The sequence below is a fragment of the Equus quagga genome, chromosome 5 (assembly GCF_021613505.1).
Source record: "Equus quagga isolate Etosha38 chromosome 5, UCLA_HA_Equagga_1.0, whole genome shotgun sequence".
NCBI classification, from domain to species: domain Eukaryota; kingdom Metazoa; phylum Chordata; class Mammalia; order Perissodactyla; family Equidae; genus Equus; species Equus quagga.
The window spans coordinates 114,460,933-114,478,271 of NC_060271.1; the positions used below are offsets into that span (position 1 = coordinate 114,460,933).

At 46.5% G+C, this 17,339-nt stretch overlaps 1 protein-coding gene across 2 annotated transcripts in view; it reads right to left on the bottom strand.

Annotated features, from left to right (window-relative positions):
* Nucleotides 1-4,232: 4,232 nt before the first annotated feature.
* The window catches only part of LBH (LBH regulator of WNT signaling pathway), a 30,737-nt gene continuing 17,630 nt past the window's right edge, over nucleotides 4,233-17,339 (bottom strand). For both annotated transcript variants that reach the window (XM_046662016.1, XM_046662015.1), the window contains one exon: nucleotides 4,233-6,845. In XM_046662016.1, the coding sequence (XP_046517972.1) occupies nucleotides 6,657-6,845 (189 nt within the window). In that variant the 3' untranslated portion in view covers nucleotides 4,233-6,656. The remainder of the gene's footprint in view (nucleotides 6,846-17,339) is intronic.

Sequence of the window (17,339 nt, forward strand, 5' to 3'; positions counted from 1 at the left end):
TCTGAAATGGCTGTCATTAGGCTAAAATCATGATGTTGGCAGGGCCGTGTCCCTTCCGGAGGTTTCTAGGAGAGTCATTTCCTTGCCTTTTCTAGGGGTGCCTGCATTCCTTAGCTGGCAGTTGCTTCCTCCATCTTCAAAGCATTTCATCTTCAAATCTTCCTCTGACTCTGGCACTCACTCACTGCCTCCCCCTTTCATTATAAGAACCTTGTAATTAGATTGGACTCAGCTGGATAATCCAGGATCTCCCAAACCAAGGTCGGCTAATTAGCAACTTTATTTCCACCTGCAACCTTAATTCCCACCTGCCGTGTAACATAACATACTCGCAGGTTCCTAAGATTAGGACACAGAAATCTTTGGGGTGGGGAGCATTACTCTGCCTACCACAATGGTTAACATTTTGAACACTTACCATGTGCTTGGTATAGTCCTAAGCACGTTACTAGTAATAATGCATTTAAACCTCACCACAGCTCCATGAGGTGGGTACCCATTTTACAGATAAGGAAAGTGAGGCACAGAGAAGAAGGGTAACTTGCCCAAGGTAACACAGCTAGTAAGAGGCAGGGCTGAGCTGCAGATCCAGGAGTCTGATCTCAGATCCCATTCTCCTAGCCACAACCGCCCTTCAGTAATTGGAGGACAGATATACAAAATGAATTCTGCCTAATTTAATCCTCCTTTGACAACCCAGCAGCTCCTTCAGGATGTGACAGTGCCTCAGATCCCCATCAATATGGACTGCCATTTGCCACCAGTCAGACAACTCTGGATGGGCTGACTGGTGGACTTCTATGGGCTGCTTCCTTCCCCAGTGGGGTTCTCATGATGAGCAACAGAGATTCTAAACTCTGCTCTGTGGTATCAGACTTCAGCTACTTCTCTTTCCCTCTACTCTCGCCATACTAGCTTCACAGACATTCCTCAAAAAAGTCAAGTCAATTTCTACCACAGGGCCTTTGCATTTGCTGTCACCCCACCTGGAATCTCTCCCCAATTTACACAAAGCTCAACCACCACTTCAAACAGGCCTCTGTCCTTGTTATTTTTATTTATTTATTTTATTTTTTGGTAAGGAAGATTGGCTCTGAGCCAACATCTGTTGCCAATCTTCCTCCCTTTTATTCCCCTTTTTTTCCCTCCCTAAAGCCCCAGCACATAGTTGTACTTCCTAGTTGCAGGTCATTCCAGTTTCTCTATGTGGGACGCCTCCACAGCATGGCCTGATGAGCAGTGCACAGCTCCATGCCCAGGATCAGAACCAGTGAAACGTGGGCCACTGAAGCAGGGTGTGTGACCTTAACCACTTGGCCATGGGGCTGGTCCCAGTGTCACCTTTCTAAAAAGCAGCTGAGCTTCAGGCCCACCGTCATGGGAATTGTCTCCTTCCTTCGCCAATATTTGGGGTGGGGGGGGAGAGGAGGCATTGAATTCCTTTCTTCTCTCTGCTTTTCCCCCCTCACAGTGATGAACAAAAGGGGGCAGACTAAGGGAGTTGCGTTTGTGAGCAGGGAGGTGTCTTCACCTAGAAGCTCCCCTTGACTCTGGTGAACACAAAGGACCTGGAGCAAAAAGCAGGGAACAGAAGACTGGGGCCAGTTCCTTAGCCACCAGATCTTCAAAGGGAAGAGAGAAGAAAGTCTTGACTTGTGGAGCACCTGCTGAGCACTCGACCTTCCTACCCATGTGCAGAAGGTGCTAGTCTTATCCCCATTCCACAGACAGGAACTGAGGATCCTGGACATTAAGAAACTGGCCTCAGATCATATCTGGAGGGGTGAGCAGGACGTGGATGCAAGCCTGCCTGAATAACACAGCAAATTCACCAGCTGCCGCCCAATGCTCCTCCTTTAGGGAGAGAAGAGGCAAACTGGGGTGGAGTGGGGGCTGTGTTGAAGGGATTGGTCAACTATGAAAAAGGATTTTTTTTTTTCTAAATGAGTAGTTGTTCTATTTAGAAGGTCACAAGGAGACAATGGGAGAAAGAAGTGAAGACTCAGGTTTGCGTCCCCCAGGAGACATTTGTACAAGAATATCTGATTGTTCCAGTACCATTTGTTGAAAAGACTATCCTTTCTCTGCTGAGTTGCCTTGGCACCTTTGTCAAAATTCAGTCAACCACAGACATGTGGGTTTATTTCTAGACTCTATGCTGTTCCGTGGATCTGTGGTCTGTCTCAATTCCAATACCACACTGTTTTGGTTACTGTAGCTTTGTAGTAAGGTTTGACATCAACATTTCAGTCCTCCAACTTTGTTCTTCTTTTTCAAAGTTATTCTGATTATGCCAGGGCCTTTATATTTCCACATGAATTTCACAATCAGATCGTCAATTTCCGCCAAAAGGCTTGTTGGGATTTTGATTGTGTTGAATCTGTAGATCAACGATGTCTATTTGGAGAGAATGGACATCTTACCAACATCGCGTCTTCAGATCCATGGACATACTGTACCTCTCCATTTATGTAGATCTTATTTAATTTCTCTCAGCAGTGTTTTGTAGTTTTCGTTGAACAGGTTTAGCACATCTTTTGTCAGATTTATCCCAAAATTATTTATTTATTTTTGTATTGAAGAAGATTAGCCCTGAGCTAACATCTGCTGCCAATCCTCCTCTTTTTGCTGAGGAAGATTGACCCCGAGCTAACATCCATGCCCACCTTCCTCTACTTTATATGTGGGACGCCTGCCACAGCATGGCTTGACAAGCAGTGTGTAGGTCCACAGCTGGGATCCAAACCCTCGAACCCCAGGCTGCTGAAGTGGAACATGTGAACTTAACCACTGTGCCACCGGGCCGGGCCTAGTAGTTTATATTTTTTGATGGTAAGTGGTATTTTAAATTTCAATTTCCAATTGTTCGTTGCTGCTATATAGAAATGCAGTCAATTTTTGTATATTGATTGATCTTAGATCCTGAAACCATGCTGAACTCACGCGTCAGTTCTAGTAGCTTTTCCTTTTTTTTTTTTTTTCAGATTTCATAGGCTTTTCTACATAGACAATGTCATCCGTGAATAAAGACAGTCATCTGAGAGGCTGTGTTCTAATAAACTCCATCCTCAGGCTGCAGAAGGAAATAGAGGGACAATCCAAGCTGAAGATGGTCGAGACCAGCAAGTTACCCCACGGGAGCAGATCCATAGACCTAATGGTTCTGCTTAGGCTAATGTTACAATGGACTGACATTCTATTAACACCAGGGGACACCCTCAGTGTAGATCACTTGATTATCTATTCTCACCATGGTTATGAGCCCAGATGTAGGCTGAGTAAAGGCAAAAATATCCAGCCTCGGGTTAGAAAAATGTCACCAACCCCGTCCACAAAGCACCACCTTCCCTCACTTCGACCTGCACGAAACTCCATCCCAGTCTCCAGGCCTTCCGTCTTGCCACTCCAGTCCCATCTCCATAGAGCCAGACGGCATAAACACGTAAGTGACAGCATTCCAGCCCTGCACGCAGAATAACACAATCCACCCTCCCCAGCAGGCTTAAGCAGCCCTCTGGACTATTTCTTCCCCCTCTCCCCTAGCCAAGCTCATGCCAAGCCTTCTCTCTGCAGGAAGCATTCCCTCCACGCACCCTGTTTTCCCTGCCTTCCACTCACCACATTTGTCGTTTAATTTTACATTAACACAGCGCTAGGAGGGCTGGGACCACAACTCTTTTGTTTATCCCAATGTCTTAACAATGCCTGAGAACTGCTCAGTTGAACAAAGTAAATGGTTTGAACGACTGCCGAGCTCTCTCCAGCTACATACACCCTCATCTGCTCACGCCCAGCCTTTGTGAAGGAACTTACCCTGTATCTCGGGTGTTTCTCTTCCCTTAGAAAGGTGGCTTAAAACTGTGGCTGCATGTTAGAATCTCCTCAGATGATTCTAGAACATAGTAACACTTGGACCTTCCGGCAGCCCACAGAAATCCAAGTCTCTGGGGGTAGGACCCACGGATTTTCTTTTTTTTTTAAGCTCTCTTGGTGATTCTGATGTGCATCCAGAGTTGAGACGTACCAGCATAGAAGGAAAGGCTGTTTTCATTCAGCCAGGGGAGAAAGAACCATCGAGGGGGCTCACCCCCGGAAAGGCCAGCAGGTGGGCTATGTCAGGAACCCCACCCACCTCGACTTCCCCCAGCTCAGCCTCCTGCCAGAGCTGCAGCTTAGTCCTGGGCTCTGTTCATTCCAGTGGAGCAGGAAGAAAGCAGGAAACCAGACCAGAGTGGAAAGCATTTTCAAACTTTATTTACAACTGTCACAGTGACAAAAAGTAGTTTGGAAAAAAAAAAAATGCTAGTTTCTCCCTGAGCCTCAAAAAAGAACAGATAGAAGTTACAGGAGGTTCATCTTACAACAGGCATTTTTACTGAAATACTAGGGGTTTTTTTTCAATACGATCAGTTAGAAATACACACGTTACTTAAAAAAAAAAAAAATAGAGGAGGCCAGACAGGAGCTCAGCCATTTATCCAAGAGTGGCTGGGTTCCCCCAACAGGCTCACCGCTGAGGGTTCTGACTTCAGCTGTCAGCCTCTGGCCCACTCAGACTCCAAATGGTCATACAAAGGGGTCTAGCGACCAGCAAAAATAATAAACCACCTCCATAAACACACATATACACAAAGTAGATTTGTTATGCAGTTTACAAGCACGTTCCCATCACACGGCAAGACCAGGACAGATGATAGAGAGGAGCAGATGAGAGGGGGACACAGAAACACGGGATTGTAAAAGGCAAGACCCCATCCACAAAGGGAGGTGGGATGAGAATGCAGCTGTGGGGAAGGAGAGCGAGGAGACTCTGCAGCCAAAACAGAACGAAAGGGAGAGCGCGCATGAGAGAGAAACCCCACAGTGCAGGCTGCAGGCCTCTCCGCCTTCCACAAGGAGCTGGAAGAAGTTATTGCCATTGGTGTGTAACACAAGCAAACAACACAGAGGGAGGGAGCAGGGGGCTGGGGTGAGCATCGGCTCCCCGGAACCAAATCCTGCTGACCGGCAACAGCACACCTTCATCTTTTGTCTTCGTGCCTCAACATTGCCCAGAGCCACACTGACCTTGAGGTATTAAATACATCTCTACACTCAAATTCAAAACCGGGGTCAACCTGGACCAACTGGACACCTGAGGGGACATGGTCGGTGCCTTGGCTCCAGGGAGGCTCTTGAGCCCACCTCTTGGCCACTCAGTCCTGCTCTGAGATGGAGCCGGTTTGAAGTGTGTCCTGCAACCTGTTGCACCACATGGTCCCTAACTATGACAAGAAGCTCTAAGTCCAAGGCTAGCTTTCTCATACAACAGCCCTTGCAGTGGACAGGTGGGGAGGTGGGGAGGGGTGAGGACCACTGTTCAGTGCTCCCTCATCACACCGTCTTCCCACTGGCATCCAGGAACAACATGGGGAGAAGCCAGGGCTCTCAGGACACCCTTTGGTTTCAGACTTCGATCCCCAGGCTGCTATACAAGAGCCTCATCACCCCCATCCAAAATTCCCAGCTTAGCCAGCTCTCGGCACCTGCGTTAAAGCTCACCTCCCCAACAATAAGCAGAAAAAGCCGCCTCTGCTCGCCACTCAGCTCCCACCAGAAAAACAGGCCACGCGCCCACAGGGGAGTGGTGTTCAGGCTGGCTGGAACCCACAGCACTCTGGGAACCACCTCTGCCTGACTGCCGTGGCCAGGGACCAGGCAGGGTGGCGGTAGGAGAAGGAGCGAGCAGCCTGGGAGAGCCCACCTGCTCTGCACTTCCACTCAGACTGGGGCAAGTCTGGGGAGCTGTTGGGGAGGGTCCTTCATGTGCAAGTGTCCACTTCAGGGGGAGCAACCAGGGTGGGAAGTGTTCTCACTACTCCAAAAGGGCCAGGGAGCAAAAAAGATAAATCAGGGGAGAGAAGCTCAAAAGCCCTGGCTCCTAAAACCCTCCCGGTTACCGCGGGTCCGTGAACACGCCACAGCGGGAGCACAGGGTCGGCAGAGAAGGAACAGGGAGACCTTTTTCTCTCCTGCGCATCACCTCCAGCTGGCTTTGCAGGCAGCCAGTTTCCATGGCTCTCCTTTACCTGCCTCCCGGTATCAACACACCAGAAAAAAAGCAAAGGCAGCAGTGGGCGAAACCAGAGAGAGATGAAGACTCTGTTTTCTGATGCCCCAGCAGCCAGAGAGAAGGCTCACTGGATACTTCCTGGCTGTACTTCTCTGCTCAATGTCTTCTTTAAAACGTGCGTTTTCTCTTTCGTCTCGTGTTTGTTTTCTTACCCCAAATGTTCCTCGCTCGCTTTGCACAGCCCCTATGCCCCCCGCCCCCAGAGCCCACTGGAATCCCACCACGGCCTCTAGCCTGCTTGAGTTCAGATAATGATCTCACAGGCGCACCCACTTCCCCACATCCCCCACCCCTGCTCTAAGCAGCTTCCTTTCTCAGAAGGCCTTGCAAATTGTCGCAGAGGGCTCCACTGCCCGACACATTTCAAAAAAAGAAAAAAGAAAAGAAAAGAAAATCAACTCAGTGATTTGCAGGTGCAAAACGGAAGCCTTCGTTTGACATTTTCAGAACTATTGTGGCTCACTCTCTTCTTCCATCATAATGGGAAAGAACAGTTCAGGTACAGATGCTGTCTGGCACGACCCCGTGGGAATTGGCGGGGACTCTACTGCTCCTTGCTCTCTTTCACCGTCTCTTCACAGTTGTCCTGCTCATCCTCCTGGACCAAGAACTCCTCAGGGGGCCACCGGAGCTCCCCGCTCTCCACCTCCCCCTCTGTGGGTTCCACCACGATGGAGGGGAGGCGGTCCTTCAGTTTGCAGCAGCGGTCGAAGTCTGACGGGTCGGGGAAGATCTGAAATAAAAGCAGAGCGAACACCGGTCACATACAGATCCAAGCAGAGAAATCCCATTCCTTCATCTCTCAGACACACAGAGAACTGAGCACCCGCTGTATGCCAGGGACGGCGCTCTGCCCTCGGGATACTCAGGGGCACAGGCAGGAGCCAGGGAGTAAATTCTCGGGCAACATAGGAAAGCATCCCTCCGCAGACTCGGACTCTACTCCTGAAGCTCAAAGTTTTCAGGGCAGTGCCACAGAGTCTAAACGGGGGTGTAGCTCTGTTTGTATTTTTTATTTTATTTTCAAATGAAAGACTTCAAAATCATGTCATCCACAGTAAATCACACCTCTATTTGCATCAAGCATTTTACTCAAGCAGTCCAAAGCAGACAACAGGTTCCACGACATGAAATTCCTCCCATGTCGATTACTGGCACCTAGTATGAGCCAGCTACCAACTGCTTTGCATATATAATTTTGAACCAACACAGACATGCTGAAGGACAGGTGTTGCTGTGCCATCTTTAAAAAATTTCAGGCTTGGAGAAGGAGGTTGCCTAAACCATACAGCCTGGAAATGAGAGGTGGTCGACTGAGATTCTAACCATGTCTGTTTGACTCCCATGCCCCAATGCCACCTGCCCCTCAAGCACATGGGTCCTATCTTGCTGCAACTGTAAAGTCAAGGCCAAATCAGGGTTGAGGGCGTGGCCCCAGCCACAGGCAAGCTGGGAACAAAATCCCAGGCTCCTTTTTCACCTGTGAACAACTCCTGGCTCCTGGACGGCTCTGCACCTGGAAGAGTCTGTTTCTCTTCCCAGAGTCCCGTCAACGAGGCTTGTTTTTTCAATGCCTACTGTGTGTCCTACCCAGAGCTGGGAGAAATCCCAAACCAGGCTATAAAATCGAGGGCCACGTCAGGCTCTGTGGATTCCCTTTGCACACACTGCCCTGTGACTACCGCTGACCCAATTCTTTGCTTAAGCTCTTAATCCGATGGGCTGCTGGCCCCTTGCCACTCACAGTCCTCAGTGACACACCGAGAGCCAGAGAGAGGAGTCTCTGTCTGGGACACGGGGGCTCACAGAATCACAGATGTCGAAAGCCACATGGCACCTTCAAGCCCATCTCTTCAAACCTCTCCATTTAATAGACCAGGAAACCATGGCCCAGAGGGGTCAGGAGAATTGCTCAAGGCCACACAGCTTGTTAATGACAAGAGAAAGGAAAGCAAAACCAGGAGTAGGTGGAGACACACACATGAAGAGATCCTGGGGCTTGCCTGAGCCTGGCTCAGCTTGAGACAGGCCCACGGCAGCAGACAGGTATCCTCTGTTCTCAGGAGGTAGGAGAAATGCTCTCCTACAAACTCAGGCCATCTCAACTTCCGTGGTGCCTAACCTTACTGCACCCCAACCCCAAGCAGTGCTGTCCCAGTCAAGTCACTGAGCACGTCACAGGACACGTGAGGCTTCTGGGAATCACGGGCCTCAACAAAACCTCTCCAATCCCTGTAGACGAGTGATTATTAACCATTTATCCAATAAAGCCCGATTGCTAGGGATTAAGCCTTAAGCCAGCTGCACAACCAGGCATCATTAAAGACTTAACAAGGCTCATAAAAAGTATAGTAATGGCAGCCAGGAGGAAAACAAGCCGGGGAAGGGGTTTGGCTAGTGGGGTGAAAGGAGGCGTGGGGAAAGTTCACCCCTACTCCGGGCTTTCTCTTCCTGATGCGGCCAGCCCTGCAGTCCTACCCTTGGACTGTGCTCTGCTCACGGATCCACAGGTACCGATAAGGGAGAGGGTCCGGTGGCCTCTATGGGCCCCTCCTCACTTCTCCTCTTGTGGAGCTCAAGCCCCTCCCTGGGGGTGAGGACACAGGCAGCTTCCAAGCACAAGCTTTTGGGAGTGAGCGAGGGGAACCCCAACGCGTGGAAAGCACGCCCTGGTTGACAAAGCTCTTTCAGACATCACCTAGATCTGCTGTTTTCAGCGTCTGTGCCTTTTGGAAAATGAATGGATGCCTCTGGGTCAACACACCCATTTCATAGATAGAAAACTGACCAGGGAGAGTGGGCAAGACTCTGAGCCCATTCAGCTGCTGGAGGCCCCAGTTTCAGGCACCAGGATGACCACCTGGGCTGCCAGGTCCAGAAGATAAGCTTCCCAGTCTGGACAGTTGTTCTAAATCCTCAGGACCCAAGACGGAGCTGTGAAACATCAGGAGGGGATGGACGCCTGGCCCGGCACAGACCTGGGCCCTGCCTCTGCCCTCTGCCCTCCAGGCCAGGGCAGCGCCCACCCTGTGACTCCCTGCTGAGAGATGTGGCAACCGGATTCTAATGATGATCCCCCAAGCCCAGGAAGAGCAAAAGGGACAAGAAGCAGCAAGGCCGGCAGAAGGACGAGGAGGACGGTAAGGGCAGAGAGTCCGTGATTTCATTTCAGGCTGGGAATAGGTCTTTAGCTAAAATTAGAGGAAAAAATGTTAAAATGATAATGATGATGATTATAGAAGATATGCCAGGGACATTTTCTGAGTAGCATCTCAACCTTTACAATAATCCTATGAAGTATGTAGTGGTGTGATCCCCATCTTATAGATGAGGAAACTGAAGCACAGAGAGGGCAGGTGACTCGCTTAAGGCCACAGGCTAGGAAGCGGTTAAATGGAGACCCGAACTCAGATCTATAAGACTCCCAGTGAGCCATTCATTTGATGACACGTTGTGTCAAGCCAGAGACCCCACTCTCCCTATGTCCTTGACATCAACTGTATACCTTACCAATCCTCTCAACCACCTGTGTCTCAGTTTCTCTTTTTGAGAAGCGAAGTGACCTTCTTGTCTCACTAGATAGGTACAAGGTTTTGGCAAATACAAAGATAAAACGCTTTGAGGACATAGGCTAAATTCAAACTGGCATGTCCTCTTTGGAGCCGTTTCAACAGGACAACGGTAAGCGATCTGCGAGCAAGAGGCAGCGGTCCTAATACAGTAATTAAAATAACTCCAAACAATGCCTTTCATACCCAGAGCGGCACAATTAAGCCTTTTAAGTCCTTGGGGGAAGTCTGAGCGTTGAACTTCTGATACTGCTTAGCTGCCAGAGAACTTTGCTCCTGGAATTACTCAAAGCAGGTGCCATTAAAATTTTCCTTTTACAAAGCCTGTTAATTGCATTTTAAAAAAGCACTATAATCATCTAACCCATCAGAGATTTTATTTTATTATCAGATAACGTCAATTTATGCCTCTGAAATGGTAGCTTTCTCCACAAACAAGATGCACCCAGAACCAAACAGCTTCTCATTTCCTTACACGCAGACAGAAAGCCTCGCAAAGTGTTGCTGAGTATTTTGCCAGCACAATCTTATCTCCAACAGCTGCTTAAGAGGCTGACCCTAAGGAGGTCAAGATTTTTCCACTAAGTCATGCTTTTTAATCATGTAGGCAGCAGAAAAATGAGAGGTTGCAACTGCAATTTGAAGGGGTGGGGAAGGCAGTGGAAAAAAGGACTCAAGTCAGACTTGCCAAGCACATGACAGGTACAGTTGAGGCGGCAGGCCAGCCCAGTATGCTGTTTGCCTGCAGGAGCTGGCAGGGAATAAAGAACTGCCCCTGTTCCAAAAGGAAACTGCTTCTGGTTAAACCTCTTACACCAAAGAGCCCTTTCTCGCTGGATGGAGAAAGGAAAAAAAAAATCTTTTTCTCTTCTCTCTTCAGCAAAGGCTCATCTCCAAGAGTCCAGAAAGGAAGATAGGGAGGCTCTGAGAAGCATTTCCCACCCACACCCCCAGGGCAGGGCAGATCTAGAAGCATCCATCCCACACTGGGATTCCCTCAGCCCTGCCCCTTCCTCTCTCTGCCAACACTGGACTGCACATCCAGCTGTCACCTTTGGCTGCCAGGGCTCATGGCTTGGATGAAACTAATAGACACCAAGTCCCTCCTTTGCAAATGGAGTGAAGTCTTGAAGATCAAACACACCAAGAAGATCCTAGGTCCCTCATGTCCCCTGTGTAGGAATAGCAGGCATTCAAACTTGGAAATGGTGAAATTCATAGAACACATTTCTTCAGAGGCATCCTTTGCCAGGTGGCCTTCAAACCCAACAGGCCCTGACGTTCGGGGAACTCAAATGAGTTCACTGGAAAGGTCAAGGGAGCTTAGGACCTTCTAGGGGGAAGAAATGGTCTGTGAGATATAGTTTGGATGCCAATATACTGGAATTTCTGGTTGTATAGATCAGAGCTGTCCAATAGAACTTTCTGCGATAATGGAAATATTTTCTATCTGCACTGTCCAACAGTAGCCACTAGCTGCATGTGGCTATTGAGCACTTGAAATGAGGCTAAAACTTTTAATTTTCTTTAATTTTTATTAATATAAATTTATATGATATATGTAAATATAATATAAAATTAAATAGCTACATGTGGCCAGTGGCTACCACATTGGACAGCGCAAATAAATGGTTAAGTATGAGGAGAATGAAAGCAGGATTGTCCAGGAAAACTCAGGATGTTTGGTTGATGGACCCACGTGGGCAGCCTCAGAGCAGAGAAGTCTGGGGTTGAGTGTGAGCTCCTGCAGATGAGAAATTAGTCAATAGGCTCTTTGCTTAAGTATAAAAGTTGCCGGTCAGTCAGCTCCCATTTCACTCCTGGAGGGGAACTGAAAGGTAATACCAGGGCTCCAAAGGCCTGAAATTTGGGGGCCTAGCTATCAACTGTCTGCCTCTAAGCCAGGTGACCTAAACCTGGCTGCCTCTGGGGTGGGGACAAGAGAGAGATGTCTGGCACCTAGGATGGAAAATGTGAGCGATTCTGGTTGGAGCAGCCCTGCCCTGTGTGTGTGCATCCATTAGCCGTCATCCCTGACAAAGGACCCGAGCTGGCCACAAAGAGGGAGGAGGGCTCCGCAAAGAGCTGAGAGATGCTAATAGGGAAAGCGGACACCAGCAGGTGGAGGAGATGAAAGGTGGTTAACTGGACACAAAGGGCTAATTACTAGCTCTGCAAGCTGAGACCTCGGCAGCTGAGACATCCTGCTCCTCTTTGCTGGGGTGGAACAGAGGAAAGAGGCATGCTAGGGTAGGGTGGAGAGGGGAGGTCGGGCAGAGGGCCTGAGATGAATAACCAGGTAGCTCCCCAAGGCACTGAGAGGGATCTGCTTCAGCATACAAAACCACACGGTGAGCCTCTCCCCTCTCTGGTTCCAAAGGGAAAAAAATCAACCTCAAACTTGCTATGGAAAATCACCACTCCCACAGCTAGACCTGAGTCTGAAAGACCTGGCTTTTACCTTGCCCCCATGTCGTCTTATCTTTACGACCGTAGTCAAGTCATTTTAACTTCTCTGAGCCCCAGCTGCCTCCTGAGTTAAACGAGGAAGGAATTTCCATTTTACAGTATTATTGGAGGGATTACAGGATGCTGCACGTGGGGTGCCAGCACAGAACCCAACAGGCTCAAAGATATGCAGGCCCATCCTCCTCCTGTCCTCATCTATACATTGGGATTAATCCCAATTCCCATCTTGTATGGCTTTGGAGTTCTGAAAACTTTAAATTCCTGATGACGATTCTTATTAGATAAAGCTGGGGTCCCTAAGGAGCATTTAGAATAAGAGACTGGAAAGTCAATAGCTGTGGCTTGGGACAGGAGCAAATTAGCATTCCTAGGCTTGTGCTCACAAATCCTAGGCCAGGATTTGGAGAAATGGTTGCAACTTCATCACTTCCCTGCAGTGCCTCTGTTTTCCCAGGGCATGGGTTAGGCCAGCCGGAAGGGAAGCCACTGCTTTGTCCTGACCCGTCTTTCAATGGCAGCCCCTGCAGCTAGAGGTCTTCCCATTACACACCTCCCCCTCAGCCCACTCCAGGGCCTGCCACCTGGGTAAGTCAGACCCTGTCCTGCCCCTCAGCTTCCCGAAGTCTAGAGTTCTTATTTTTCCTGGAGAACAACAATGGATTGGCTTTGTGTGTTTATTCCTTCCTAGGAGGAGCTGGTTTATAACAATAGGCAGATCTCTACCAGCATCCTGCTCTGCCAAGGGCTGAATGAATGAGCAGCAGCTAATTCAAATGAAAAGTACACCCTGTTTTTTGTCCTCTAACAATATGTGAAGGCAAGAAACATGTTCTTTGGAATTCTTGCCTTCCACTATTTTATCATCATCATCACCATCATCATCATTATTATTATTTGCATTTTACTGACTTTTCAAAGTGAAATGTGGCTGGTAAGAACAGAAAGAATTATAGCAAAGGGGCAGAGTGGCTACTGTCTGGATTCAGAGAGGGAAGAACATTCTCCAGTCTCCATTCGGATGCTAGTCACCTTATTCTCCATCCTTGAGACTCTTACCTCGCTCAAATCTTCCCTGGACCGGGACTGTGGGGTATCCACCTCACCCTCTCCTAGCCTTCTCTGCTGTCTCTAATCCTATAAGAGACTTGAGCAGAGATTTGTGGCTTTATAACAACTGTTGGTTCTCCTTCCTTTGGATTAAAGAAGTTTAAGCCTCCAGCCTTGAAACTTAAAAGAAAAGGAAATCCTCTGGATAAACACCATCTTTCATAAACATCTCGCAAACACACACCCATCCTGCAAGTCAAGACTTCCAAATTCCATTAATTAGCACTAATTGCTACTATCTCTGAGCCCAGCTGATGGGGCTTTTGGAATGTTAGAGAATATTTCTCAAAGTTCTCCAGGGCAGTAGATCTGGCATAAGTGATTTCAAATACCCACATCCTATCAACTATGTCATCACTGCCCTTTGGAGAAAAGATATGCCTCCCAGTCACCTCTGGGCCTCTAGGGATGACAGCTCCCTTTCTCCATCCTCCTCTATTGGTACTACCCAAATGTCCCATAGTCACACCTCCTCTCTCTCAGAAAGCCCAGACTGACACGGCTACCATTTCCAACCATTCCCTCATTCTTTGTTTTGGAGACAAAAATTTTGGATATTTGGCCTGGTCCCACCACCTTCTCGTCCTTTTCTGGAGTTCCCTTCCTACTCCCTACCACATGGCTTCCAAACCATCCTTGTACAGAAACAACTCTTTCGAGTCTCTAAGGACTTCATTACAGCCCTGCCCCATGCCCTTTGCTCAGCCCTCAGTCACCACCTCCTCTGCAGCACACTACCAGACCAGTCAGCCTACTTCATGCCTTAGGCTCTCTCCTGATTCTCATGACACTTCTCAGGTCCACCTGACCTGTCTAACCTCATCTTCTCTGTGCCTTCCCTGGACTCGATGTCACCCTAGGCTTTTCTTCAGACTCAGGCAGCTTTCTGGCTTCACCTGTCCATCTCAGACTGAGGATTCCCCAATCTGTAGCTGAACTTCCACATTTCCCACCATCTGTGAAACGTCCCCACTTGGATGACGTCCATCACCTCCAACTCACCTTGTCCCAAAGTGAGGTCATCAGCTAACTTACCTGTCTTTAAGTTGAAAACCTTTTAAACTCCCAAACAGGAAGCCTTGCTTGATAGTAGGTCTTGTAAAAGAGACCTGGAGACTTCAGTTGATCATAACTGCAGTATTGACGCTAAAACACTGAACAAACAGGGCTCTATTCCTGCAGCTCCATCATCTCATGGAGGCCGTCTATACCAAGGGGGAGGTGATGGTCCTGCTGTCCTCTGATGAGACATATTCTGTTCAGTCTAGAGTAGTGGTTCTCAAAGCTCAAATCCCAAGTTCCTCTCAGGGAGGGAGTATCCATGGAGTTAAAATATTTTCTTAATAATACTAAGATCTTATTTGCTTTTTTCCCTGTGTTGACACTTGCACTAATGGTATAAAAAGCAACAGTGGGTGAAATTGCTGGCACCTTAGCAAGAATTAATGAATGCAGTGGCAGCACACTGTACTTATAGTCACTATATTCTTCACCACCTCACACTCACAATTTTTAAAAAACTTAATGTCCTTGATGAAGCAGTAAAAATTAATTTGTATTAAATATTGACTCAAGTATATGTTTTTTCAATGTTTTATGTGACAAAATGGAAAGTCAGCATAAAACACTTCTGCTACATATCAAAGCACAATGGTTGTCTCGAGGAAAAGCACTTACGTGATTGATTGCAAGCTGAACTAGCCACTTTTTCCATGGAACAGCATTTTTACTTGAAAGAATGACTGACCAACCAACTACAGTTATTCAGACTTGGGTATTTGGCACACATGTTCTCAAAAATGAACAAAACGAGCCCGTCACCTCAAAGAAGATGACTGATGGTATTTGTTACCAATGATAAAATTGAGCTATCAAGCAAAAATTAGAATTTTGGAAAACTTGTATCAGCCACCACAAGCTTAACAGTTTCCTAATACTTGAAGAATTTCTCATGAGACCAGTGGAGATACTAGCAAATGTAATTTTTTGATATTATACAATGAAATGTGTCAACATCGGGAAGATCTGTATAATTCAGTGAACCTGTATTTCCAAATGATCAATGTACCACATTACAAAACCATTCGTGGGTAAGAGATTCATTCAAAGTGCAGGATGGACAAATGGATTTTAATGTAAGAGTACAAAAAGTTCATTGATATGGTTTCAGATTCCACGTTGCCCCTAACTTGTAAGAAACTACCACTTGTCGAGTTTTGGTGAAATAGCAAAGAAAAATATCTGAAAAGGCTATTAAAATATTTCTTCCATTTCTAACTACACACCTGCATAGGCCAGATTTTCTTCATCTACTTGAACCAACACCTATCACAACAAATTGAATGCAGAAGCTGATATGAGAATCCAGCCATCTCCTGTCAAGCCAGATATTTCACAGATTTGCAAAAATGTAAAATAATGCCTTTTCTCACTAAACTTTTTTTGTTTTGGAAAATATATTTATTTTTATTAAAAAGTGTTATTTAAACCAACCTGTAATGGTTTTATTGTTATTTTAAAGGAATTAATAAATAAAAAATGTAAACACTGTCTTAATATCAAAAGATATAACCTACATAAGCAAATATTTCTGGGCTCCTAAATAATTTTTATAAAACGTAGAAGGGACTGAGATGAAAAAGTTTGAAAACCTCTGACCTAGGGAAAAACTAGCCCCTGGAAGATGACCACATAAGTCAAGGTAGAAAGACAATATATTTTAAAACTGGAAAAGATCTGAGGAGAACATAAAGGGTGCCTTCAAATATCTGAAGGGCTGACATGAAGAAGAGAGCAGATTTTTTTAACTCCCAGGGGCTAACGTAGGATCAGGATGGAGAATTTCACTTCATTACACAACATTCCAACAAAAATGATAGAACCAACTCTCTCCATCGTAGATGGGGAAAATCAAGGCCCAAAGAGGTGATGTGAGTTGTCTGAGATGACACAGATAGCGGCAAAGCCAAGATTAGAAACCAGTTATCCAAATTCGTAGTCCATAGTCCTGCTGTGCTGAGAGGCTCTGAGCTCTATGTCACTGGCAGTGGCCAAAGAACGTCTAGGTGACCCCATGCCAAACTACTGTAGAATGCATTCTAACGCCTGATGGGAGACTGGCCCAAGCTCAAAGGTGCCCTCCACTCTGAGATGCTATGGTGCCACATTTTGATTCCAAGGAGAGAGTATCTATCTGTCCATGATCTCCAAACTTTTTGTTTGTGTACTCCCTGAAAGAATTTTGAAAAACTGTGTCTCCTTTCATATGTTTTTAAACTGACACATAAAACTTCTGAGATATTATAAATATTAATATTTTAAAATAAAAATTATATACCACTCTTTTAAATATACTCAACAGCTTATAAATACTATAGCAACTTGATATCAACCATCACCTAGTAAAAAATCTCATGAACAAGCTCTTATGTCAAATCTTATTCCTTTCTCTACTTAAAACTCTATTTCCATTCTACTTCTCCATAGAATCTTATCTTAATATATTTTTATGCTTGAAAGTTTTTAGTCATTAGCTTTTTTTATACTTCCCTACAATAGAAAGATGTATTTACATATATAAATCGACAGTTAATGTTTTTATGTCCTGTGACCCTAAGGCTTGTTAGTAAAAAAAAAGAAAAAATCTGGATTGACATTACAGCTATTAGTTTATAACTGATCAATAAACACACCACAAATAATTTTTAAACACAAAGGTAATTTTCTTGATTGGTCTTAATGTGATAATAAGTGGCATTTATGGAGCTTCCTAGGCAGTAACGTTTTGAATGGTCCATTTGTTTCATGCCCCAAAGGTTTCTATACCCTGGGAAAAGGCACCTTAAAAGATTCAGGCTGGCGAGAGGCAGGCCCTTCTCTTATAAAGGGGAGTGGGGCAATCTCGACAGGAAAGGTAGGAAAAGAAAACTGGTGAAGCCTGTCTTCAGGAAATGCAATTTTAGAAAAGCCAACCAAAGGAAGCTGAAGATGTGGAAATTGATTTCCCGAAAATACTCTGCTGTCACATCCCTTGGAAAGTTTCTGTGAACCCCAGGGGCAGCTGAACTCCAGTTTCAATGCTT